Genomic DNA, 26,749 nt, shown 5'->3' with positions numbered 1-26,749 from the left:
TTAAACAGATACATGTTTTGGTCACTCGTTTATTGAAGTAACTTTCTGAATTATTATTAGGTTATAATAGTAACAGAGTACCAGCCAAAGACAGAACATACTGTATTTTACTGTTAAGCATTCCAGTTTTTTTTTTTCAAATATACTACAGTTGTTTTTAACAGTTTTTCCCACCTCGAACTGTAACATAAGAAACATCATGCCCAGATACACAGAAGAATGCCTCATTTCAGAATGCAACAGTTGAAAATACCAGACCGGATAAATCATTACGTATTCTGTACATACCTTGGCAGTTGCAATTTGCCCAAGTGTACGTTAGGTCAGCAAGCTGCATTTACATGCAAATGAACGCAACATAAAAATGACCTGGAAGGAGGCCAGAGTTTATAGTCACTTTGTTTTTCCTTTAAGCATGCCTTCCAAAAACAGTTGCCAGACTTTTCTATTGTCACTGGTTTAAGAAATGTGAGTCTTCTGGGAAAACAATTTGAAAATGGAAGTACCAGTACATTCAAACTTATTTGGAGGCGTCAGATGTGCAAGGTGCTGCTTCTTTGTCTGCAATACAGTGCAAAAGACAGTTCTTTCTCACGACTACTAACTACTGCAATAACCTGCTTATTTTTGTTCATCGTTTCAAATACTGCACCATTTTTTTCATAAAGTTTTAACTTTTTTTTTTACTGTTCTTAGACAGTAGTTGCTTAAATATAGATTGTTAATTGAACTTTATGCAGTATATATATTAGAGAAATATTAGCAGGGATCAAATTATCTGATTTCTACTCCATCTGGTTTGCTAAGGGACACCATTACACTAGAATAGCTGTACAGTAGCTCAGTGCAACACAACATGTTAGATTATTCTCTGGGGGGTGGGGTGGGGTGGTATGTCCTCCTTCCATTGATTGTCAAATCTAACAATTCCCCTATAAATTTACAACAACAAGAAAGAGTCTTTCTGGGAATGCTCCTAGAGTAAGTTAAGTGCAAAGTGTATTTGTTTTGCCTGCTGTGTGTAAAAACTACACGGCACGGGTCTCCATCTCGATTTTCTCTTCTGCTTGGGAGGCTTCAGATTCTTGATGCGCAATATTGGGGCGCAAAGTAACCTCTGGACCCCCGCCATAGATAGAATGAAGGAAGTTCCAGGTTTCTTCAGAGATCTGTCCAGAATCCGCTCCTGTGGATTTAGAACAGTGAAATTCAATGAACAGCCCCTACTGTAACTGAACTGGGAAAATTGTTTTTGGTGTTCATGAACACTGTGTCTAAAGTATTTTTATCCACAGGGCTTGTACGAGCAGTGACAATACACCTCAAAACGTACCATGGAGGGACAAACCTTTTTAGGGCAGAAGGAGCATTTTGATTTATTTGTGACCTTATTCAGATTCGGGACAGGTATGGGCATGATCTCTAGGTGTCATGTACTAAACAGGTCTCTGGGACCACCTACAGAAATGGGGCCTCAGCACTGTGGTGTTATTAAAGCATTGAAAACACTGTACAGCTTTTATATGGATAATAGATTCAGCTTAAATATAAGGATTTAACAGATGCATTATTCACAGGTAGGCGTTACCTGCTAGATAACAGACTATAATGAGGGCATGTGAAAAAACAGGTGAATTATCCAGCAGTTGGATTGCACTTGATAAGTAAGCCATTGATGCCTTGTAAAAAATAATATTTATGTAAATTCATCTTAACCAAAGTCCTTACCTTGCTTTAATGTAATATGACCACTCTTGTTCACAGCAATCCTTGTATTATCAACCGGACCAGGAGGCTCTTAACACAGCAAGAGACAAACAGATTCTTACCATTAAATCCGTAGGAGTGGAACACTTATTGCGATGTATGAATAGTTTTATAATTCTACTACTAAACATTATGAATCCCCACGAAAAATTACTTGACGGGTGAACTAAATACTAATAGAATACATCACCACAATATAACATTCGTTACCATAATTGATGAATGCACCACAAGTGCATATGGTATCAGTGAAGGCAAAGTATCTGGCACAAGTAAGCTACATATGGTTATAATAAAAATACACATTCTTTCAGACTATTTTAATAAGCTATAAAAACAATTCTCTGTTTTAATACCTAAAGAGATGCTTTCTATGTGATACTGGATCAGGTAATTAACACAGCACTTTCAAAACATTCGATTTTAACTCTTTCAACAAAGACCCAACTAATGGAAACTACATTTGTGTATAAATACAGCGGCAGTCCAGTTTGCCACAATACATGTAACTAAGCAAGGCTGAAAGGCAAGAGCTATGCATATGGAACCAGCGAAAACACTTACGGAAAACATTATTAGTGACTAAGCTTTTGCGGTCTACAACCAACATACACCCAGGTTAAAGTTCCATCTTGGACACATCTTTGTGTCAACAGTCCCAAGATTGAGGGCACGTGCATCAGGGCCTTACCATTGTCCTTGCCTTTGACAAATCCCTCCCACTCTCTGAACCACTGCATACTGATGCAATAAATGACTGCAGGGGCTTCCTCTTCCTGAAATGCTTTGTTCAGCTGTTGACAGAAATGGATCCATTATCTTGTGCTACCTTTACAAATTAGCACAGGCTGTTTCCTTATCTGCGTGTGTGGGGCTCTGTGTGGATGGCCACACTGGCTATAAAAGCATTATATTTATTGCTGATATTTTCATGTTGGAACATTTGTTAATTTGCAAAACATAAATCAAACCCATTACATTTAACACTGTAATAAAGTAGAAAAATATCCCAGGGGTAGGAATAGGCTCAGGCAAAACAGTGCATTAAAATCAACTGAGCCTCCCAAACACCTTTATCCAGACTCCCTTGCTTTTCTAAACTTTGGTGCCACAAAGTATTAGGTTTGCTTCATTTTCAGGACAGATTTGTGATCGTTGTTTTCATCATAAAAAGAAAAGGGATAACATCTAATCCTATTTTCAGAGACTCTCCAGTACTGCCAAATTAGAATGATTTTCCCATCATTTTCGACTGAGCAAGGTTACAGCAAAGCAATTTTGAAACAGAACATCTACTGCAGTAATCCACACTACCTCCTGCCAATTTCTCTCAATGTTCACTAAACATAAATCCCTGATGTCCACATGCTAAATTCACAGCAGTCTTAGCTACAGCAGCAGAAATGTGTGCAAAAACATTTACGGCTGAAGAATAAAGAAATTCGATACTTTTACCCCCTCATTTTTTTGGGACACTAGCGTACACACAATTCTTAGATAATTCATACCCGAACAAACATATCCAGTTCTATTTTTCTTCTTTTTTCTAGTTTCTCAATCTCATTCTGGCAAGTGTGACACACATACAGATGGTTAACAGCTGGTCCTCCTCCATACCTAAGAGCACAAAGAAAAGCACTTCAGGAGGTGACTGGTCATTCTCAGAGGAATGTTTTACATCAATGCAGTATCTCCCATATAAGACTGGTAGATGCAAGCCTCACCTGCTATACAGATGGTCCCATACATTCTGTGGCAGCATTAAAACAATATCTTCAATATATGCAGATTTATGAGGTGGTACACCTATGGGGGGCAAACATAGCAAAGAAAAAGTGTAAATAGCTGTGGCTTCTACGCAAAAAAACACATCCATTATTTACTTTCTTTCTGTGTTTTTATAAATGAAAATATTAAAATCCAGAATATCTGCAGAAAGTTAAAAACTGGTTTGGGAAGAGTCAGAAGCCAACTTATGGGACAAACGAATGACTAAATGTTGCCAGTAAGCAACATTTAGCAGTACAGGGTTAATGCACACATTATCAACATAAAATATTTTCTTTTCCCCACTTACAAAACTAGCTAAAGATAGAGCCTCAGCTAGCCTCTTGCACCCATGTTCCAACCAGTAACAGTTATCTGGTGCTCTTTCAGATTAAAGCGCGGTTCTTAGAAGGGAAGGAGTTAAAAGCTGAATGGGAATAGAGCTCTACCTCCATGAGCACAGAGGAAATCATTGTTGGAAATTGGGCCGGGCTCAGCAAATGTCTTAAACTTATTCAGCCACTGGCGGGAGATGTAGAACTGCAGCAGACTTGGCTCCATCATGTTCAGAAGGTTGGAGACTTTCCGACGCTCTTTCTGGGCCTCTTCGTTGCTCTTTCTGCGCGAGTCACAGGAAGTTTATGTTATTTATGTGCAGGTGCAGTTGCAGGGTGGGGGAGCGATGAAAGCAATTCTAACACAGGGTGTCCACATGCAATCACAACCTGCCATCAAAAATATATAATGGAACAGAAGAGTTCCTAAAAATTATTTCTTTCTGGTGCTGTTCTTAAACCATTTCAAAATGTAAACCATCATTAACACCACCACAGTCACTCCTTAAAAACAGAATAACGCTGTAGACCGTTGTTAATCGATTGTTTCCAAATCTCATTACAATAAGAATGGACATGCGTAATCCAACCTTGCCAAGTCATTACTGCTGATCAGCGTAGGTCACGGCAATGGGCAGTCCCTCCTAAACAGGGGCAGCTGGTAGCTCTGGCCATTCTCATTAGATCCTCTATTTTAGAGTGCTTTCAAAAGAATTCCATTCACTATTCCCATGGTAATAACAGTCACTCTCTTATCTGTATCTTACACAAAGGTTTACCATTGAAAGCAGTGCATTCTGAACCCATTATAACACTAAAGCGTCACCTGGAATTGATTGACTCCACCTACTTAGCCAAGTGCTCTGGTAACATTTCATACTTACTTGTAAAAGAGCACGTATGCCTCCGCGTTCTGGACACTGGACTCTGACACCTCGGTGACACTCTGATCATCAAACTCGTACCACTGGCTGTTCAGATCATTTCGGCAGTAAGCTATGTAATGACCACCTACAAAAGAATTGGAAAACAGAAAGATCTAAAATCATAGTCCTTTATTGGTAGTAGGAGAGCCAATTATGGTTTGGGTGCAGTACACACATGTAAAACCGCCACCGCTGGGGATTAAAATAGAAAAGTTCCTGCTGCTGCAGGGTGTGGGAAGGATTCTGCAACAGAGGACACAGACTGCAGATGAAGTCCCAGACAGGATAGAGCACCTTCAAATTTTCTAAGTGATAAATGGATAAAACAAAGTGATTAGCCCTATTTTTATTCAACATAAACACACTTTGGTGTGCTGAACATGGAGAAAAACAAATCTAGTTTGAGAGACAATGTGACCGACTACTGCAGTGCACAGTTCAGGATGGGACTACATGAACTTCCCCTGAAGTCCTGAGTCTCAAGTGGAGCCATGCCAGACAGGGTGGAGGTTTTGAGGCCATTCAAAGATGAAAGGGTAGTTGTTTCCCCATGGTGCAACCTAGCCTTTCCTTTTTGGACTTCATACTGCTCTAAAGGTACAATGAATCCATCCCTGCAGATCTCCGTAATCCCAGTATGCACAGCTCCACCGGGACTGTCATGTTTGTTTTCCAATGTATGTGGAGCATCCATCCACCCATTCATTATCTGTAACTGCTTATTCCTATGGACGGTTGCGGTGAGCCAGATCCTAAACCGGCAGACACAGGGTGCAAGGCAGGACTACACCCTGGATGGGACGTCAGTCCATCTGTATGTAGAGCAATCATGCGTAATTACTCAGGCTTGCTAAATTATTATTATTTTTTTTTTAAAGGAATCAGTTCCACAGAGTTTCTATTAGTGATACTTACTGCTGGCTGTCCCATGGTGGCAGATGACTGACAGCAAGTCGTAGGAGGTGGTCTGAGCAGCGCAGTCCTTGGCGAGAAATGGCTGCAGGTCCAGGCCCTCCAGAGGGAAGGACACATGGGTGCCAATTTTGGTTGAGAACATGAGCTCATGTCTGAATCTCTTCAAGTGAATGCATAGAATCTGTAGACAAAAAAAAAAGGGATAAAAGAACTAAAAAGTACATTGCATACAGCCGAGAAGGAGATGCAAAAGGTTGTCCACCCATCTAGGAAGTCTAGAGACTAAATAAGTTTGTCTCCAGTAAATACAACTCACAAGACATTTGAATTGGCCAATAAGCCTCATGAAACATGTATATCTTTGCTATAGTACCTACCTCTGGAAGACTCTGTACTTTGCAGAATTTAACTCCATTTCTTAACCTATGGAGGAAAATAAAAAAGTTAAATATAAAAACATACCAACTTTAAAATTGCTGTTTTTTCCAGTCCTTTTCAACAATAAAATGATCAAAATAGTTCTTAAAAAACAACAAATCTAGGTTTACTTTTAAAAACACACTGGAAAATTCCTGACAGGCTTCTTTCATTAAAAATCTCAAATCTGAATCCAAGCGTCTCTACTTGGGGACGGTTTGCCCCTAGACAGGTTACTTTGGTTACAGTTAGCTAGCTAACAGAAGGGTATGAATCACCCTTCAAAATGGCAAAGAAAGCAGTCTTTTCATTCCTGATCCTCAGAAACCTGTCATGGTTTGTTAAACCTCTGAAATGCCAGAAATCATTGCTATTAACATTAAGGTTGTACAATTCTCACGTACTTCAACAGCTGTGTTGCAGGAACTGCACATTCCAACACATTCCAGATCACAATCATTTTATCCTGACTGGGACCATGGACCATTTACTGTATTACACACCTTTGTATTTTAAAGCTTTCTTCAAAAAATAGAATAGAAATAGTTTTAGGTGGTAGAAAATTGGACGCTAGCAATCAAAATAGAATATCTGATGTAGTACATAATGATTAACTTTACACATGGGTAAAGATTAATATCTCCTTAGACAAGAAATAAGTCAGCACAGCAAAAACCAGCTTATAGTGTTACTTCTCTAAGGAAATGCATTTGTGCTGGGTAATGCAACACATTCACACAAAAACTGTTGTTCAGTACTATCACTACTCATTCACACTGTCAAAATCTGCAGGTACACACTTACTTTTTGCATTTTTCACAGCTGTACATGTTATCCCCTACAAAGAAAGAATACATTTTATTAAACCCAATGGTGCAGTCCATATATTAGTAGTTGTTCAGCTCTACATGCTAAGGTACTTTATGCAGTAAAGGCTCAAATTCATAACTCAAATGGACAAAGGGTACCAAAAACCATTTGTGTTTTCTCTGGATTTTAAATAAAATTATGTATTGTAATGTCAAATGCATTCAATAGTATGGGAAGCTTGACAATAGGATAACCTTAATATATCTGTGTTAAACTAGTGTGCCTTTTATGTTTTTAATGCACAGTTCTTTATTATCATTGAAAAATAAGGTACATGACTGTATTAATGCACATGCCAGAAAACAACAGTGAAGTTACCAATAGTGAAGTTAATTTACTTCAGTAGTTGTCTTAAAATGAATAACAAATGATGTCCCAGACAGGACTATTTATATTATAATTGACAACTGTTCACTTTGAGAGCCACTCCGATTCACTTTCATCTGTCCAGAACTTGACCACATGTGTGTGTTTATTGTGAGGGATTGCTTAAAGAAAATGAACAAAATGTGAAAAGACAACATAAACCAACTGGATAATAAACAAATAATGTTATGGTTAAAGAATACACTTTGTAAACAACAACTGTGTTAAACAAGGGAAAGTAAAAATAACTACAGTTTAAAAGATATATTTACTATGGTGCAGAAACAATACATGTCTGTGTTTGTGAGTGTTTGGTTGAGGGTAATGGTAGAAGTTGTGGCTGGGGAGCTGGAGACAGAGAACGAAATATTGGAAAAGGTATTTGGATTACGATTTGGTTTTGGAGAACAGGTAACAGGCTTAGTCGGCCTTGTTATTAGTTAGGGAAAGCATCTATTTAGATAGGACCCGAGATCGGGTTAGGTTTTGTTTTCTTAATTTTTCTTTTGTGTTATTGTAAATAATAAACACACACTATGGCGTTTTCTCGTATCCTGGACGTAAAGTATTTATTTGAAGATGGAAAGAATGTGACAAGGCGGCAATCCGTCACAGTATATATAAACAAACAGAACAGCAACTGTAATTAGGTGCAATATTAGTACGTATTTCAGGTATTGCTACTATGTATTACTGTGTATAGAAATCTTTCTAATCATTATTATCCCTGTAATGTGTTCCCATATATTTACAACCTGTTCTGTGTAAAAAGAATATTAAACAAAGCATGCTTTAACTTACCCTTGAGCTCGTCTCTTGCAAAAAAGGCAGCCAGGCAGTCTTGCAGGGTTACCACAGGACCCCAAAACCAGCTAGGAGAGCAGGAGACAACAAATCTGGAATATTATCGACAAGAGAAGCCCCCCAAATACCCTGCCAGTGCAGCAGTAACATGTACCAACACAAGAGCAAGATACATGTAACTACATGCAGCTTGCACAGTGGACACCGTACCTTTTGATATATTCCATCACAAACGATACCCAGCCCTGAGGTGCGTACGCTTCCCCACAGGAGCCGGCCTTGGCCAGTGAAGTCTGGTGTGTGGAGGAATGGAGCTTGGCCAGGTCTTCTTTACCTGGGATTGGCAGGGAGATGTCCTGAAAGGTTTCTAATATGACAGATACCTAGAGGCAATACAAGAAACACACAAAACAGTAATATGTAATATTCAGCTTGCTACAGCCTGGGTGGGGGGGTGGGGTGCAGTATGGGGCGTGCATCTACATGTTCACTATTTTGCACGAATATTAATATCTGGTAATGGCGTATATAAAATACCCAAGGTTCTAAAAATGCTTTGTAAAGAAATGCAGCACTCATCTTTAAAAGTTCTTAAGAAATCTTCTAGGCTCTCTGCTCTGCTTACCCGATCGCAAGTCAGACACTGCACTGAACTGACGATAGTGCCGTCAAAGACATCAGAAATTACACTCCTGTACTTTTTCTGTGTCGTCTTCTTCGGAGAGGAAAATGGTGCAACTGACAAGTAAAAGAAAAACAGAATTACAATTACAAGTATAGAACAGGTTAAAATCATATGTTTTTTTCTTTCTTTCTCTCACAAACCCCATTACCTAACCCATCAAGTCCCTGTTTTTATTCTAGTGACAAACATAAAACATGACAGATGAAAACACTTAAGTAGAACACCCATCTCAATTAGGCAGTGACAGAACATGCCCCAGCTGTTTTTCTTTGGTTCCCATGATAAAGTTTCAAAGTCAGTGTAAAAACTGACACTCAAAGGAGAGAGAAATACCTTTCTTGTGCGAAGATGGCCAGACAGAAGTAGATTTCGGGGGGCTACTGGAGAGTTTAGGATGGATTCCTTCATTGGGCGAGGGGCTGTGGGGCCTTGAGGAACTGTTTACATGGAAATCGGGGAAACAGTCTTTTGAAAACAGAGAAAAAAAAAAAAAGGTCTTCAATACATTCATTCAATTAGCCTGAGATCAACTTACAAACAGTAGGTATTTGGGGACAATTATATATTGATGGTTCAGTATGTTAATCAACACTCGTAGGTAACAATCTAGTTCAACTTTTCTGCCCTTACTGCTTAGGAAGTTGGAACTTTCTATTTAAAAAGGAATTTATTTTTAAACCTACTGGACAATTCCCATCAGATAAGGACCTTCAAACCCCCCCCAAAAAAAACAAATTTGAGCAAAAACTTATATATACATATATATATGAAAATTACCTGACAGCCTGCTCTGTATCTGCACTTTGACAGTTCCCTGGTTGCCGATGAAGGGGGTGGCTTCTGCCGCTGTGTCAATGTCTTTATCCAAGTCCTCGGACGAGCTGGCTCGGTACAGCTTGTTAATGAGGTTCTTCTCTTTCTGCCAGTCTTTATTATTCATCTGGTTCTTCACCTCGTCAGAGATGAGCATCTCAGCCTCGGTGGGCCCTTCTGTGAGCAGCTTGACATTGGTCTCGCTCTCTGCCTTGTCACTGCTTCCGCACGACTCGCAGGACTGGAAGTCGTTGTCGGACTGGCTTTTGTCCTCCTCCATGTTCTCGTCCATGCTGATGTCCGGGGGGCCCTCGTCCAGCTCCAGCAGGCTCTCCTTCAGCTCCTCATGAAGCTGATCCATCAGACAGCGCAGGAATTCCTGGGAGTCCTGATAAAGGTGGACAGACCGACAGCATCGAGAAACATGTAAAAAAATTCAAGAACACAGTTGAACCAATTTAGTTATCTTTTTAACTGGACTTGGCTGGAAAATAATTAGATGTTGCTAACATTGTTGGGTATACATCACGGAGTATGGCAGGTCAGGGATAATTGTTTGCTAATAATCCACTTTTAAATCCACATTAATGAGACATGAACTCAATCAACATCTTAGACACGAATGCTACTGGAGGCTTCTCTCATCAATGCTGCAGAGCTACAACAACTGTAAAACGTAAGACTGCTCTGAGAATTTCATTCTTTCTACCATTTATTATTCCCATTTTAGAAAAACTGCACAGAACAATTCAGAGATCCACTTCCTTGACAACAATATTGCAGCTTCTAATGAATCTCTAAGAGGACCACTTAGGTTTATAGATTTAAAATTTGAAAAAGATGTTGCTTTGACCACTGTTGCCCATCAAAAATAACCACCCAAGGGTTGTACCATCATACTAACGTATTCCAGATACAGCAAAGAGACTTGTCAAATTTCAGATAACATAACTGCAGACATGCATTACCATCATTAGTGCATAAAACGGTTTTCAAAGGAGATTACTGCGAAGCACTAAAAGCAATTATGGAATAAAAGCATGAGTTAATTTCACTTGTTGTTAGGCAGCATAAGGTAATTGGTGTCTTTGCTTGCTGGAGGCCTACTTGCATTCCAAAGAATAAAAAGGCTAAAAGGTCAGAGACACCCCCTCCATTATACTGTAACCAACCTGCTGTGAATAGCCACGAAACATTGGATTAACTGCCTTTATTCCTTGGAACAAGTTAGTTGGAACAACATATCCAGGTCTGCAAGATAAAATATATATATATATACACACATTAAACTACAGTAAACAATGCTCACCTTTCAATATTATGCAGAAATTATGAACAAGATAAGCTGACAGTGTATATTTAATTTACCCAATTATAACTCACATAACATGTAGCATCATTATTATTCATGTTATCATTACAGTGTCTGAAAGGCATTAATCAATTCACACGATAACCAATTATGGGAGCAAGGAAGCAGAAAAGAGAAGAATAGTGCACAGGCTACACTTGTAAGGTCCCTTGTTAATAATGTGACCATGCCCTGTACTTGTGTGATGCGGCTCTTACCTGTTCTTGTGCCAGATGTCTGAAACCAGCTTCTGATAGCTCTTACACAGAGCTGGCTTCTTGTCAGTACGCACCAAACCACCACAGTCCACAAAAAACTGGGTCAAAGGCGGGCTGGAAGAAGGAATGTTATTGAAATAAAGTCACCACAGTAAAGAATAATGCACAGAACTCGCCAGAGGTCGGTAGGGACGTTTCCACACGATTTTTGCAACGTCACTGTGAAGGTTGATGTTGGCACTATTTTCTTTTACATATATACAGATTTTATCACAGCTGTTCTTGATTCCATGGTCATTGTAATCTAAATTAAAATAAAAAGATAACACTACTACTGTTTATCATGTGCAAGACCTAGCAATGCAGTAACCTAATTGGCCTTCAACCTGCTTTACAATTACACGCAGACAAATTCTAGTCACTTCCTGGTAACGACAACCTTTTAACATTTACTTAGCTGCATGCGTGACTGTTAGTCTGTTTTCTGCACAGTTCTCTCTCTCTCTCTCTCTCAGGAACAGGCAATCATGAAGTGTCCACTGGAATGACTGCTCAGTTGCTGGAGCAGTTTAAAAAACCTGTTTAACTACTATCTGTTAACTTGAGGTATCCCTTCTGAGCAGCAAAAGTCAATGTGTCACAAGGGGCAATGTTTTCTGGAATAATCACATTCAATAAAATGAATCAATACTTTAATATATAAAAAAGACAAACTCAGCATTTTTATCTTCTGCAAGTCATTTTTAATGTCAATACTGTTGTTTTCCAAATTGCTGACACCATATAAATTATATGGCAAAGTGGAACACCACTTCAATTTCGAATGACAAAAGGAATTTTTATCGGAGTGCAACACCAACCTACAGCTCATCCCAAATGGAAAGCATGTTAACTCCTTAAAGTACACAAGGAGTTGAGCGGTTGCCCAGGCGCTTTCTTCTTCAAATACATTGGACAGCGACTTAAGTATCACAAGGAAACTGACGATTTGGATGATCAGATCCAACCTATCATTAAACTCTGAACCCTGTTTCGTGCGCCTCGTTGCAAAAATAAGAAAGTTATCATCATTTTATTTGTGGGACACGTGTTAAAGGAATGCTTTATTTTATAATTGTGAACACCAGCACCTTCATAAGTTAACCGTACACCACTAATAAAATATTCACACATGCCGTATAATGTAACTGAGCAAAGATTCTTACCAGTTTGAAAGTGCCTGGAGAGCTGCGTTCATGTAACACGTGTTCCCAATGTTTTTCAGTCCAGTGAGACCTAAAGTAAACCAGGAAAATAAATACATAATCACAAGTAAGAGCCCGTACAATCAACACTTTTGCACAGCCATTTTCATACTTGGGAGAGAATCATCATTGTCCTTCGCTATAAGGACTTTTTTTTTTTTTTAGTTTTCTGAAGAGTTTTGTATAATAAAAAATATATTCACCAAGTGGAAATGATATGCGACTACCTCTTGTTCTGAATTTGTGTTCTTCCATCTCAGTATCTAGGTCATCAAAGACAGCTGCTTGGGGGAGCTTCAGTGCTGGACTTCCAGGGACTTTGGTATCCTGATGTAATCATAAAACACACAAACACACACTGAATGAACTAAACAAAGAACTAGACTGGTCAACATAGAGAACCTGCATGCTTCCTCAGGCAGGTGGTAATCTAAAAAAAGATATAAATAGCACCAATGTACAATAGCTAAGAATGTCAGTTTTTTTTTTTTTTTTTTTTTTTTTTTTAAATGCAACCTTTTAATGGGTAAAAAATATCAAATGTTATTACATTTTCTGTAATATAGCCAGGATGATGCCTTGAAAATATTAGTGCTTTTCCTCTATAGTTACACACAAACAGAGGTATGGGAACAACACATTATTTTAAAAGATCCATTCCCAAACTGTAACCCACAGACCACATTCCCTTACAGTACTATTAATATTATTGTGAGAGTACATTTGATTAAAATGGTTCATGTACCCAGATTTATTTTTCTATTTAAAAACATCAAGTTTACCTTAAAAAAAAAAAAAAAAAACTGTTTCTTACTGTTATTTAATCATTTCATGTGCTGTAGTTCATCTTGCCCGAGTACAACAAGCAACAGCACAGAAAATGATTCGACAACAGGAAACTTTTACTTAACAGGATTGTCTTCTTGCCGTATAGTGATTTAAAAAAAGAAACCTACAAGCCGTGTTTGCTCTCCTATGATGAAAAACATTCTGAAAATAAAACAAATAAACTAATAAAATTAATTCTAGTCTATGTAAAGATTACTTAAACACTGCAGCTTAGCCAAGCTGGAAATGCCAATGGCTCACAACTGTGTGGCTTCAGTATGTCAGAGGACGACACGAAGCACATGGTAGTTTTCTACCGAAGGCTGTACCTGCACATGGTTCTGAATCTGTGTGTGTGGTTTAGGGGATGACACCGGGGAGCGGGGTCCAAGCTTTCTCTCCAGAAACACCTCTTTTCCACAGGCGTAGCACCAGACTCGCAGAGTGGTGAGATTCACAGTCAGGTTATGTTGGGTGTCCTAGCAAGACAAAGCAAGGAAAAGTACTCATGAAGAGAACCGTACGTTTGACTCCCTGGTCAACAGCGCAGGAACTTACTTACAGCTTGTACTGCAATAAAACAAACTGCAGGCCTGATTTGTTACATGAAATTCTGGGGGTATAGGATGGTATTTTTCTTTTATTTTCACATAGGGTGCATGTAGGCCATGGTGGGAGATGCAGCTAAGATATGATATAAAATCACCTGCACAATTCTTTTCAAACAGTAAGCTATGTATTTACTTTTTTTTCTGGACTACAATGGCTTGCTCTTTATGTGTGCTCTAAATCATCTACAGTCATTCTGGAGTCTTGCTGAGTGTTTAATATTTAATGTCTATGTAGAAAGGAATTTCAACACATTCAGACAGCAGTCTATGATTATGATAAACTCCACCTCAGGTTCTTTCTACTGTTCATCTTTCAATATCTCACCATTTTGCAACAAAAACTCAATTTTATTCAAATGGAGATGGAGCAGTACTTTGAGACTACCAATACGTTCAAACATAAAAGAGCAACAAGAACATAATTTAGTTAGATATTTGTTTACTTGACTTTTTGCAGTTTTACCTCAAAACGTATGCAACTTCCTTAGATCCGTATTCCTTTTAATTATTGGTCTACAAGAGCAAATAACCTCACTTTATGTAATTCTAATGTGTGGACTCATAGCAGTCACAGCACACGCTACTGAATTACAGCACAACATGTTGAAGTGGGAAGGTGACCCTGGGCGCTGCATGCGAATACTAAGCTCTACATTTAATCCAAAGTGGCACCTTGTGAAGCGACTCACACTGTCTCTGTAGTGGCACTCTGAACACTCCATAGCAGTTTGGCAAGAGAAGAAGAGTACCCAGGGGTTTCTATAAGCTCTCCACTGTTTCTTACTTGCCATTTCATTTGGATATTATAATAGGGTCTTTTTTAAACAGTGGCCGACCTTAATACCAACACTCACAAACATGCACCAATGAAGACCATATCCAGGTATTTTAATGATGTTAAAGTTAGTGATAAAAATATCCCAAGTCACCATTGTGATTAATGGGAAACTGTTCTGTGCAGGTGAAATTTGTGTTATGATGTTTAACCCTGCTATTGATTTATATGTGCTTTAAATAAGTTATTGTATGGTAATTAATCAATGAACCTGCATGTTTCTATTCCACTGCTTTGGTATTAATCATTTAGATAAGAGAAGTACACCCTATGGCAATAAAATGTCCATAACACACAAATGCATTTCCCTTTATGATGGTCCCACTCTAGATGAGCCAGCAATGTGCACATAAAAGCTGTAACCATGTGTGAATGAGTCTAAAATTATATCCCAGTTCCTACACTTGGCCACTTAACCTGATGCATACAAGCCTAATCTGATGCATGCAAGCATCAGACAATTACTTAAAACAACTTATCACTCGAGCCCCATTACTAGGCCAGGGTACTCACCTGGGAGTGAACTGTGCTGTGATCAGCGTGAGATTCTCCACAGCCGACGTAGGCGCAGCCGTTCTGTCAAGGGCAAAATGAAAACATCATAAATACCAGCAGTATGGCTGTGAACGAGTTACAGTCTGCATCAAGCCCTGTGCGGTACAGCACAGGTACACTGTCCTGTAACTTTACAAGAACAAACCATCAGATCAATTGTTATCTCCTCGTACACTCTATGCACACTCCACTTATTTGTTAAGTAAACATACAATAAAATGATGCCACTATAAATACCACATTTTCATCATATTTACTCACCTCCAAACATGCCCAAAGGTTTGGACCGCCAACTTTACAATCCTGGCATTTCCCCTGTAATCATAGAGGGCAGGTGACATTTAGACATGCAGTATTGCAAACAGCTCAAACACAGGACAGAGCAATCAGTAAATTTAGTTAATTACTGTAGCGGCTATCAAAAAAAATACTGTTTAAAAAAATGTTTATATATATATATATATATATATATATATATATATATATATATATATATATATATATATATATCTATATCAATATATAATCTCTCTCTACACATTTACCGTAGTCTGACTTTTAGATAGGAAAATGTGAGACCTATGAAAAGATGGTAGTTCAAATTTACTGGAATTACTTTGTTTATAACAAAATACAACTTCAACCTTGAATAAAATGACAAAAATAACGTTTTGTGCTTTATGTATTACACTGTACTGTTGGATAACAAATGCAATGCAGGCTGGTTATTGACAAATAGGTTAGGTGCTCGATTTAAAGCCTAATCAAAAGAACCCAGGTAAACAATAATATTTTATTTTAGTCTAACTTACAGCACTAGACTGCACGACAACGTCAACATCGTAACGTATGACACCGCCAGTAACAGTAAAGAAAGGTCACTCACATGAGATTTCTGAATCAGTTCTTCTTTAGTGATCTCGCCCACAGATTCCAAATGCGGGCAGTCGTTGCCGATGGGTGACATTCTGCCAGCTGGGAGTTCCAGGCGCCTGCTGCTCCAGGGAACAGGGACTTCCTGTGTGTGAAAGAGAAGAACTGCGAGAGGGAAAGGCATGGCAAGGACCTCCTTCCGAGAGCTGCACCTGTCTGCCTGCCTTTGGAAACTACAGTGGGGGAAAATAAGCCTATGCTGGTACAGCATCTGACTACAGGTGCACTGTATACAGAGCCTGACATTTAACAAAGCTCTTGAATCTGCATTGGTTCCTAAAGGCTTGTTAAGACAAGCCGTGGCAATGCCACCTACCCCATATTGCCACATCTATTCATTGGCCAAATGTCTTTTGATTAAGTAATGTGTGGTCAACTGTGCCCTGAAGATAGATCTCAAGATACACAGTGGACCCTAAACACAGTACTGCCCACAGTAGAGAAAATCTAAACTATAAAACGTATACTTTTCTGAATGTTAACAAATTAACTAAACTAGAGGCTTCAAATATTCTATAGTGGACTTTGCCGATTGGATTCTTTTCTTTTAGTGTGTCATTAGAAAAGCGTCATTGATGCCTGGGAATAACGTTTCAGTAACCGTGTGCCATTCTAAAAGGCATGAAGAAGAGGTGCTGGCTCTGTACAGTACATACATGAGCTCAGCGAATGGTTCTACATTGAAATGGCTGTGCTGTGTTTCAACAGCTCTCAGCAGACCCTTCCTAAGAAGAAAACACCAGGGGTTAAAGAAAGGCCTTGTACCGGCAGAGTATTAATGGTGCCATTGTTTGTCTTCCAAACTGAGGATCCTGCATCAATGCACAATGCTTCCCTTTTTCACTGCATGCATTTTAAGGCAGTTACATTATGCCATTTCATTCTTATCTATTCTTAATTGATTTTACTGTAGCTTAAATGGAGGATTTCAGAGGAGAGTACAGTATCTAACTGAAGTTGATAATAAAGGAGAAAATGGTTTTAATATCCAAAGTCCATAATATCCATATCTCTTAAACAAATCTGCCCATGTGAGTGAGTTTGTAGCCCTGGGGTGTACAGTATGAAAAGCAACATCTCAGCGCATCAAGATTTCTAATTAAATCAATTAATATCTGTGTGTGTGTTTCAAAATTCCAGTGCCAGATTTAAAAGGCAGACACAAAAGGAGGTTTGTTTTTGCTGTGCTATAATTCTCAAACAAGTGGTGTAGATGGTTGTTCTTTTTTCTTGTAAAAAGCAGGACCAGGAGAGTGAAAAGGGGATTACAGAGACAAGTAGCAGCAGAAAGTAAACCTAATCCAAAAGGATTTTTCCAATGTTAATGCTAAAAGGAAACTGAAAGAGGAATGGAGTAGTTTATGTGACAGCAGTGGTAATTTAGTGATTAAAGACTACCAAATCGCAGGAGTACTTACAATACTTTGTACAACTACAAAGGAGGATTCATGCAATATACCAAGGTTAACAGAATGTACACAAACATCATTACCAGAGTTTGTTATAGAAGACAATGAAGTACTTAAAATAAACAAATCCTCAGGGCCCGATGGAATCTATCCAGGAGTCCTTAGGGAAACTAGGGAGAACAGATTTTTAAACCAATGTTATATATTCAATACATCTATAAATAATGGAGCCTTCCCGCTGGACTGGAGAATTGGCAATGTTTTTCCTATATTTAAATAGGGAGAGAAATTTGACTCTGGGAATTACAGACCTATAAGTTTATGTAAAATCGTGGAAACATAGTAACAACATTATTTGAGACAGCCAACAAGGCTTTAGGAAGGGTAGATCTTGTTTAACTAATTTACTTGATTTCTTTCAGGAGGTGACTATTAGAGTGGACAAGGACAGTGCATATAACATTATCTACTTAGATTTTCAAAAAGCATTTGACAAAGTATCACACGAAAGAGTATATCTAAAGATTAAATCAGTAGGAATAAATGGCAAAGTAGCTGCATGGATTCATAACTGGTTACACTATAGGCCATAGCGGGGTAACACAGGGATCAGCATTGGGACCATTGCTATTCTTAATCTATATAAATGACTTGGACCAAGACATAAATCAGTAAACTATGCAAATTTGCAGAAGACACAAAACTGGGAGCAACTTTAATAATACAAAGAGATTTAGATAAGATTCAAGCTTGGGCTGAGACATGGCAAATGAAATATAATGTGGATAAATGTAAAGTCTTGCACATAGGGTACAAAAACATTAGAGGCAAGTACAGCATGAATATTAACAAAATTGAGGAGGCTATGTATGAAAAGGACTTGGGGGTACTAGTGGATGAATCTCTTAAGCTAACTAGACGGAGAAGCTATTTAAAAAAAATAAAAAATAAAAAAGGCAAATAGAATGTTAGGTTATATAGTCAAGACAGTTGAATTCAAATCAAGAGAAGTTATATTAAAATTATACAATGCACTGGTATAACCACACCTAGAACAGTGTCCAGTTCTGGTCCCCATATCATAAGAAAGACACTGAGGCATTGGAGAGAGTACAGAGGAGAGCAATAATTCCAGGACTGAAGGGTATGTCATATGCAGCCTTCTCATTTCCAGCCGGCGGCCGGCTAAATTGTTGTCTATTTTGCCAGATGAGTCGGCTAAAACAGTTATTTAAAAAATAAAAGTTTTTTACAGTGCTCGTACATATATATATATATATATATATATATATATAATATACTATAGTATATATATATATATATATATATATATATATATATATAAAACCCATACACAATCCTGTTGTTATCTCTACTGGACCTGGCAGCCATCAGTTCCTTTGTTTTGTACAAGGAATGCACCAAGGAAAATATCAGTAGGAGAGATTTCATCTTGAAGCTAGCCACAGCGCTTCAGCAGAAACATTTCGATCAGAAAACTGCAAAGCTGCAGTCTGCAGAAGTTTTGACGTTTCGACCGAAAACGAGACACGACGTGGCTTTGTGTGTACGTTCTCGTTTGTTCAATGAAAGCAAAATGTCAATACGTACATGTTTTATGGACAAAATTTTATTTCAAAAAAAATTTTATTAAATAATTAAATGACGGAGTCATTTGCATGTCGTCACTAATTACACATATTTTGTATATATTATCCTATATCATATATTTATATATTATATATATATATATATATATATATATATATATATATATATAAAAAACAAAAAAAAAAAAAAAACAAACCAAAAAAAACACCATACACAACCAAAATTTTCTACGTCATCTTTTTTACTCCAAGTGTACAAAATACAGAGAGTACGTAATATCACTGTAAAATGTCTTATGCATTGACTTAGAAGACCGATCTGATACAGGTAATGATATTCACATTGCACAATTAATTAATATGACTGTTGATTATTTTACTTTTGTGTGCTTTATTTGGCTGATTCAGTCTTAATTATATGAAAAATATCACTATATGAGCTACAAGATGTACCGTTCAGATCTTTTAGTTGCTGTAAATCTGTGGTCTAGTAATATTATTGACTACTTGCACACAAAATGTATATCCTGATAAAAAGTACACCCACACACAAAAAAACTTCACCTAACTAGGGTTAATTTTGGGGGTTTTTCCTCTCCAGAGTGTTAACAGACCACACTTGCATTAAGTGAGTGAGCATAGGTGGGCCAAATGGCCTGTTCTTGTTCTAGAATTTATGTTCTTAAAATGTCCAGGTTTGTGGCCTATAGCTAAAACTGCTATTGCCAAATTGCTACTGCAGCACTGTCTAGATCTAGAGCCAGAGGCAAGTTGTCTAAGCTCTGAGCCACCTAATAAACTCTCTTTAACCATTTATTGTGCACAGTTATAAACGTACAACATATTTTACTCCGTTAGTAATAGTACAATACAGTTTTAAAAGAACAGATTTACCAAAAGGTACAGTAGGCCTACATTCAGTGGCATTCCAATCTGATAGAACTGATCCACCAACCCACAACAGGAGGTCGAGAGCACAGTTTTTTTCCACGACATTAGTGTCACTTTTCAAAGCGTTCAAGAATCCTCATTGTTCAGCAATATTTTCTGCAGATGTAACCTTACCATTCACCGATTTATCTACAAGGAGAACGATGCAATGTATCCACCACAAAAGCAAAACCTCTTCCGATTCACAATCACGTGTGCCACACGTTGTGTCCACCACATGAAATAACTTTCACCTTTCAGTAAACTTTAAGCAACAGTCACCTCTGCTGAGTGCAAACAGGGCATATTCTCATCACACTGCTGATCATTTTGCTGTGCGGAATTTATGCTGCAAGAGTGATGGAAACAGAAATAAGATACATTTTACCTCCACATATACACATGTTAAAATACTTTATAGTACAATGTTGTTAATAAGACATGGATTTGGAATAGCAAATAGATTTTTTCATCACTTCATTTGTAGCTGAACAGCCCACTAGCCCATGTTAATGAAGGCACAGAAATCTCATGCTCCCCAAATCAATAATTAATTTGTTGCTGGCTTTCAAAAGGCACATAAAACCAGGAATATGAATGTAGTGAAACATAATTGACATTGATAAAGTACACTGCATAATTTGAACAAAGCAGCATTTTCGTAGAATGCTAGGAATGTTATTAACAGAAAACGGTATAAAACATGAATCATTTCAGAAAAGCGCACAGTCTGTAGATTATACCCAATGCTTATAGCACCCATTATAATCTACAGCAAGACTGCTTTCACTATATTATTACTTCACTACATTGATTACTGGGCTGTGCATCTCTGGTATTTACAACCTTGACTATTAGGCTATAATCTGAATCCCTTAGAAACTCTAACTACCCATTCCCTTGGATTGTAAATCTAATACCATATTAGGATACAGAAAATATGAAAACTGAAGGATTTCTCCAAGAAAAAAGTGAAGAAAGAAAACAAGTACTGTAGAATTTTCAATAACACATAGAAAGAGAATACTTTATATATGCCTAATTACAGGCCTTAAAGTAATACTCAGAACAATGTAGTTCATGTCTTTGCTCGAGCGTTATTTCATACACCGACAGAAAGCTCATTGAATTTCCTGAACAGTGGCATGCATGAGAACTAATCCACAGTTTTGGAGAAGGCTCCTTGTTACTTAAGCACTGTGGAATTTTCCACTACATTGTGATCGGTTTACTGTATTATTAGTCTGTTTTTCTTTGTTTGTAAGTTCATCTCCCTGTAGTAAACTAAACCATATGGTTCTGCATGGATGCTAAGGCTGCTGTCACATTGAACAGTACAGTATACTGTGTGTAATATATATATATGTATAAATACAAAATTAATTAAAAATAAATAAAAAAAACCTGGCTCAAAGAAACAGACATCGTCCTTCCTCTCTGTACTAACTGTTTTGAAAGTGTATACAGTGCATGTTAACACCTGAAACAATGTAGTCTCCCAATACAGAACCCCCCTGCATTCAAGCAGTAACAGGGAAACCTTGATCAACACAGAATCTGCAAAGCCCAGAAATCATAGCCAATGAATCCCCAGTTTCACACAGCAGGTTTTCCTTCATGCAGCTCTTTCATCGATTTGTCCTGCATTTACCTGACTTTACAAAGCAAAGGGTATCACAGACTGGTAACCCTTACATCTCCATCAAAAATGTATAGGGGATTGTTTTATTATGAGGGTTCAGGGATCAGCATGGTTATACACACCCAACTATGCACACACAAAATTAAATATAAGCATGCATTTACAGTAAATATTTTTTATCAATGTTTTCATTTGACACATGCCTTGTGGTGTGTTCCGTTGAACAGTGCTGAATTACAGAAAAATACCCAGCTCTTAAGATGACCCCAAAAGGCAGGAAGAGTTTTTTTTTTTTTTATTATTATTATTATTATTATTATTATTATTATTATTATTATTATATTATTATTCCTGGACTCCAGTCCTACAGAGCAAGGAGCCGTTTCATTGCTCTTTATTGGTCAGCCATAGATATAAAACCCAAGCAGCATTTTACAACCATCAGCTGACACCAGTAGCCGTTTGCATTTTCTAAACAACAAAAGCTCATTCTGATTCAGCATGTCTTTTAAAAAAATCAAATTTAAATCAAATTTAAATAAAAGGTCAGAGACATCACCTTCCGTGTACAGTGCACCTTATCAGATAGCAATCCAGTTTGTTTCCGCTCAGAAGGGTCATTTTAGCGGCACCCTTTGATACACAATGCACTGTTACACCCTCTTCTACTGGAACCAAAGTTTTCAAAAAAATTAAAAAATAAATAAATAAAAAAGTAACAAGTGGGCTGCCCTTTTCCCAATGGTGTTAGTTTCAATATTTTAAATATATATATGTGTAACAGACTAACAAACATGTGGATTTCAGATGACCCTTCTTACACAACTGTATAGTAGCCTATTACAGAATATGCACACAGTGCTGTAGGTCATTGTATTTAATCTCAGGAAAATAAAGCTAATTGTGTTTGCTTCACTGCAAAGAAGAATTAGTAAGTGGTCGCTTGGCAACATCTAACAGCAAATAGTCTCATGAATTCTAACCCAGGAGATTTCCCTTGAACAAGAACTGGATAATACAGAGCAGTACATCAAAGGCCAGCTGAGTCTGCAATCTCAACCTCATTTCCTGTTGTTACAACCCACATTATCACATTCCCTGGAAAAACGAGACAGAGAACAAGTTCTCTACAACATGACACTGCTTGACTCGAGGCAAATAACAGCGTGCTTGAATCCTGAATGTCTGTAATACAGTAAAAATACTATTCAAATCCCATTAAGCTTTGAGTTCTTCAGCACTGCAGCTAATACAGCTCCGATATAGCTTCCAATGTTCCTTCTTTCCAAGTTTAGCCGCCTTTGTTTTTTGGCAGAAGCTTTAGCACCAACCACTATTCGACGCATGTTCCTGTTGCTACTACATGCAATAGGAGGCAATTCATGGCGTTTGAAACTCTGTATTGTCAACACCCCGCTCACCCCACAAAAATATAATACAATGCAACAGATTGGATGGATGAATGTACCCAGCTCTGGGAACCTGCCACAGTGTAGAGCTGGATATTTTCAGGATAGCAGAAATTTTGCTTTACTGGCTGATAGTTTAGGCATAGATCCATTACCTTCCAGTTGAGCTGTGATCGTTTTTGAAAAACAAACCCGCTTTATGAAGGGGAATTTCTATTAAAACACTACAAAGCCAAGTTAGAGTGCCAAACACTTCGTGCTGCTCTTTAGAAAGGATTCCAATTCCAGCACTTGCAAAGGACATTAACAGCCAACTGATCAATTACATTTCAACAAAGAGCTAGAAAGAAAATCAGCTACAAAAACAAGAATCAGTTCAAACTCATCCATGTGATTGAGAGCCATGTGCTGTCCTTAATCAAAGGAAGATGACTGAAGTCTCAGCGGTATCCTTAAAAAAAATAAAATGACCTTGCAATGTATACAAGTGTAGGTCACAGTGACACACAGCACATTTCCACATTGTTGACAACTGTAATGTGTCATTTATACAACAGGTGTGGTTATGTTCCAATGACATTTTTACAGTCAACCTTTTACAATGCCATTATAAGAAAGCTAAATGAATAAAAATCACGAGCCCTGTAATATAACCCACTTTAGCACTCAGCTTACTATACACACTATACCTGCTACTCTATGTATGGTCATAGAAAATTGAATATGTTTTTCCATATTTTATATTATGAAGTAATATTGTGTTTCTCTCACATATCTTCAGAATGCTTCTTCATCTTGCAGTTGTGTACTGTAGCTTAAAAAATGTAACCTAGTAAATAATTAATGCCATCACGGAAGGAATATATCTGACAGTCTGCTTGAAACTGAGGGGGTCTAAAAGAACAGAGGCAGACCAACTGTGTTGTGAAATGAGTCCAGTGGGACACAAACTATATCATTTTACTCAAAACGCCCCAACGAACAGCTTGTCTATCATTAGACACAGGACACCAGCTGTGTGAAGTTGGCAGTATTGGTCACAGGAAATGCAACCTAATCCCCAAATTTACAGTGTTACATAATACCAAAGAATGAACTAAAGTAAAACATGAGATTTAATGATAGATAGATAGATAGATAGATAGATAGATAGATAGATAGAGTACCTGGATCTTTTTCAGGAAATGAATTACAATTAAATTAAAAAAAATCACATAATTAATGTTTTAAGTGCATTGTACATATTTAAATAATATATACAATACACACACATTCAGTCCCTAAAAGATTGCATTAGTCTTTCCAGAGCTCTTTAGTCTCATCTCCCTGTCCAAAAAGGCAGTGAACCACACAAACACTACACACACCTGCTCTAGAGACTTCAATGCTCTTCCAATTATGTATTAGACTCTTCTGAAACAAAGTATCCACTATCAGTCTAGTACAATTGAGGGGTACTAACAGTTTAGGTAATGGTTTTTTTTTTGTTTTTGTTTTTTTTTACTTCCAGAGCTATCATAGCATGGAAAGGGGGGTTCAAGGAGGACAAAACTACCTTTGTAGAATGTAAATCAACAAGACCTGTTGTACTGAACAACCAACTGAGTAATAAAGAGACACCAAAAATGAATGTAGTATTATTATTAGTACCAGTGTAGATTGGTACTGAGGTAGGTTTAACTCCAGACAGTTGTGGATTTGTCATTCCTTATCATTCTTTTCAAACAGGAGATCCACTACAATGAAGGTAGGTCTTCATCGTAATCTGTTAAGTGGCATTGTCCACATTTCAGCACAGGCTACTTCATCATTTTTTGGAGCATTTTGTAAACTGCCTTCTACCAGTTATTTTAATTCACTTTGTTATAACTTACACTCATTTTGTAAACAGTCTAATTAGAGTAATTAGCAGGGTTTTGAAAAATACAGTGTTTTACTTCGGCACTGTTTAAATAACACCTGTAATGTCTCTTTTCATTGTTAACATCCTGACAACTTAGAACTTTAAAGCCTGTTTCAAATCTCTTTTCGAAATTACTTTTTTAGTGCACTGGGGTTTGAGGATTGTGTCCTAAATAATAGGGTCGGAGCCCCCCAGCCCCCCCCCCCCCCCCCAAAAAAAATTAAAAACCTGGCCTCTCTTTTCTGTATCACATCATGGATCATTATTGCTGTGTTACCTGTTTGACAATGTGGGCAATAATAATTACATTATCAGTACACTAGAGAGGCCATTTTCAAAAGAGCTTGAAACAGACTTTAAAGTTATACGTGTAAAAAGTTGTCAGGGTGTTAATGAAAAAATAAAATGACAGGTCCGTTATTTAAACAATAATAATAATACGTAATAATAACAATAATAATAATAATACTATTATTATTATTATTGTTATTTATTATAATAACAACAACAATAATAAACAGAACCACACGGCAATAATGAACTTTATCTAAAGAAAATCGATAAAGTAACTGGATTCCTTTTTCAAAGATATCACATAATCATCAGCCGAGATCTTTGAATTGCTTTCATTATATACCATAAACAAAGTGCAGTGGCTAAACATTACCCAAGTCGCCATTAACCATACCCACCGTGATGTACAAATGGACTGTACGGCGAGTTATTGGTTAAATCATTCGATGGGTTACAGTCCCTTCGCTCAAACAGTGGCATCTCTGCGCAAACATGCACAGCAAATAGGGAAGCGCTTGCGTGTGTCTGTGCGGTGCAGGCGAAACAAACCGCAAAACAAGCGGGGCACTGACAGCAACGCATACATGCGCAAGGAACCCTGACAAATGTCCAATTCTTAATATTTCAATCGAGTTAAACAAACCCCGATCTAAACAACCAACTTCATGCTGGTTTGATCGGAAAACATCGCTGAACAGTGTCAAAAGCTCAAGTGACAGCAGCTCATTTACGCAGAATTAATATTTTAACATACGGGCTTTTTTTTTTTTTTTTTTTTTTTTTTTTCTTTTTTTTTTTTTCCTGATTCAACAGAACGGTAATCGAAATAATCCACCCGTTTACAAATCACATGATATTTACTTGGAATAATACAATAAAAAGGCAACATAATAATGTTTTAACTTTTTTTTTTTTCCCTTCACATTTTCAAATTGTAAATTGACATTGTAAAAAAAAAATAATAATAATCCTGATTGGCTGTACTACTCTACTATTTCTACAGCAGCAGCTCAACCTTATTGTGCTTACCTTACAAAACACGGAATCGAGGTCGTTGCGTTATTGTGGTCCCGGTGTTGGTTTTAGAAATCCAGTTGCTGACGGTATTAGGGTTTACATTTTTAAGAATTTCGTTATATAAAACGTAAAACAAACACCTCCCAGATTGCTCTGCCGCTCCTCCTCTTGTGCCGAGTGACGTTCAGCGCCTTCCGCTTCTACAGAACAACTAGAAAGACGAGTGGTCTCTAGAGCGACGCCTGGCGCAGTTTCTGCAGCGAGGCAAAATAATTCATAACTGCCTACTGCGCTC

The 26,749-nt window shown here is 37.7% G+C and overlaps 1 protein-coding gene across 4 annotated transcripts; it reads right to left on the bottom strand.

Annotated features, from left to right (window-relative positions):
- Positions 1 to 11: 11 nt before the first annotated feature.
- Positions 12 to 26,653, bottom strand: LOC121326693 (ubiquitin carboxyl-terminal hydrolase 33-like). 4 transcript variants are annotated; one of them, XM_041270068.1, is made up of 24 exons: positions 26,467 to 26,653; positions 16,194 to 16,325; positions 15,569 to 15,622; positions 15,266 to 15,328; positions 13,636 to 13,785; positions 12,682 to 12,805; positions 12,440 to 12,509; positions 11,235 to 11,348; positions 10,838 to 10,916; positions 9,630 to 10,053; positions 9,186 to 9,317; positions 8,793 to 8,905; positions 8,378 to 8,550; positions 8,165 to 8,235; positions 6,932 to 6,965; positions 6,088 to 6,133; positions 5,711 to 5,891; positions 4,754 to 4,883; positions 3,984 to 4,153; positions 3,492 to 3,573; positions 3,276 to 3,384; positions 2,459 to 2,561; positions 1,729 to 1,797; positions 12 to 1,186 (listed from the first exon to the last, which is right to left on the bottom strand). In XM_041270068.1, exons 2-24 carry the CDS (start codon positions 16,272 to 16,274, stop codon positions 1,029 to 1,031), a joined length of 2,730 nt encoding a protein of 909 aa, XP_041126002.1. In that variant the 5' UTR covers positions 16,275 to 16,325; positions 26,467 to 26,653; the 3' UTR covers positions 12 to 1,028. The 4 variants fall into 4 exon arrangements, with proteins under 4 accessions (XP_041126002.1, XP_041126003.1, XP_041126004.1 ...); XM_041270069.1 differs by having other exon boundaries at positions 4,754 to 4,880; XM_041270070.1 differs by having other exon boundaries at positions 12,706 to 12,805; positions 26,467 to 26,652.
- Positions 26,654 to 26,749: the final 96 nt, after the last annotated feature.

This window comes from Polyodon spathula, chromosome 14 (assembly GCF_017654505.1).
Source record: "Polyodon spathula isolate WHYD16114869_AA chromosome 14, ASM1765450v1, whole genome shotgun sequence".
In the NCBI taxonomy this organism is placed as follows: Eukaryota; Metazoa; Chordata; class Actinopteri; order Acipenseriformes; family Polyodontidae; genus Polyodon; species Polyodon spathula.
Note: the sequence above shows the minus strand (reverse complement) of the source record. Positions and strands in the feature narration are given on the sequence as shown.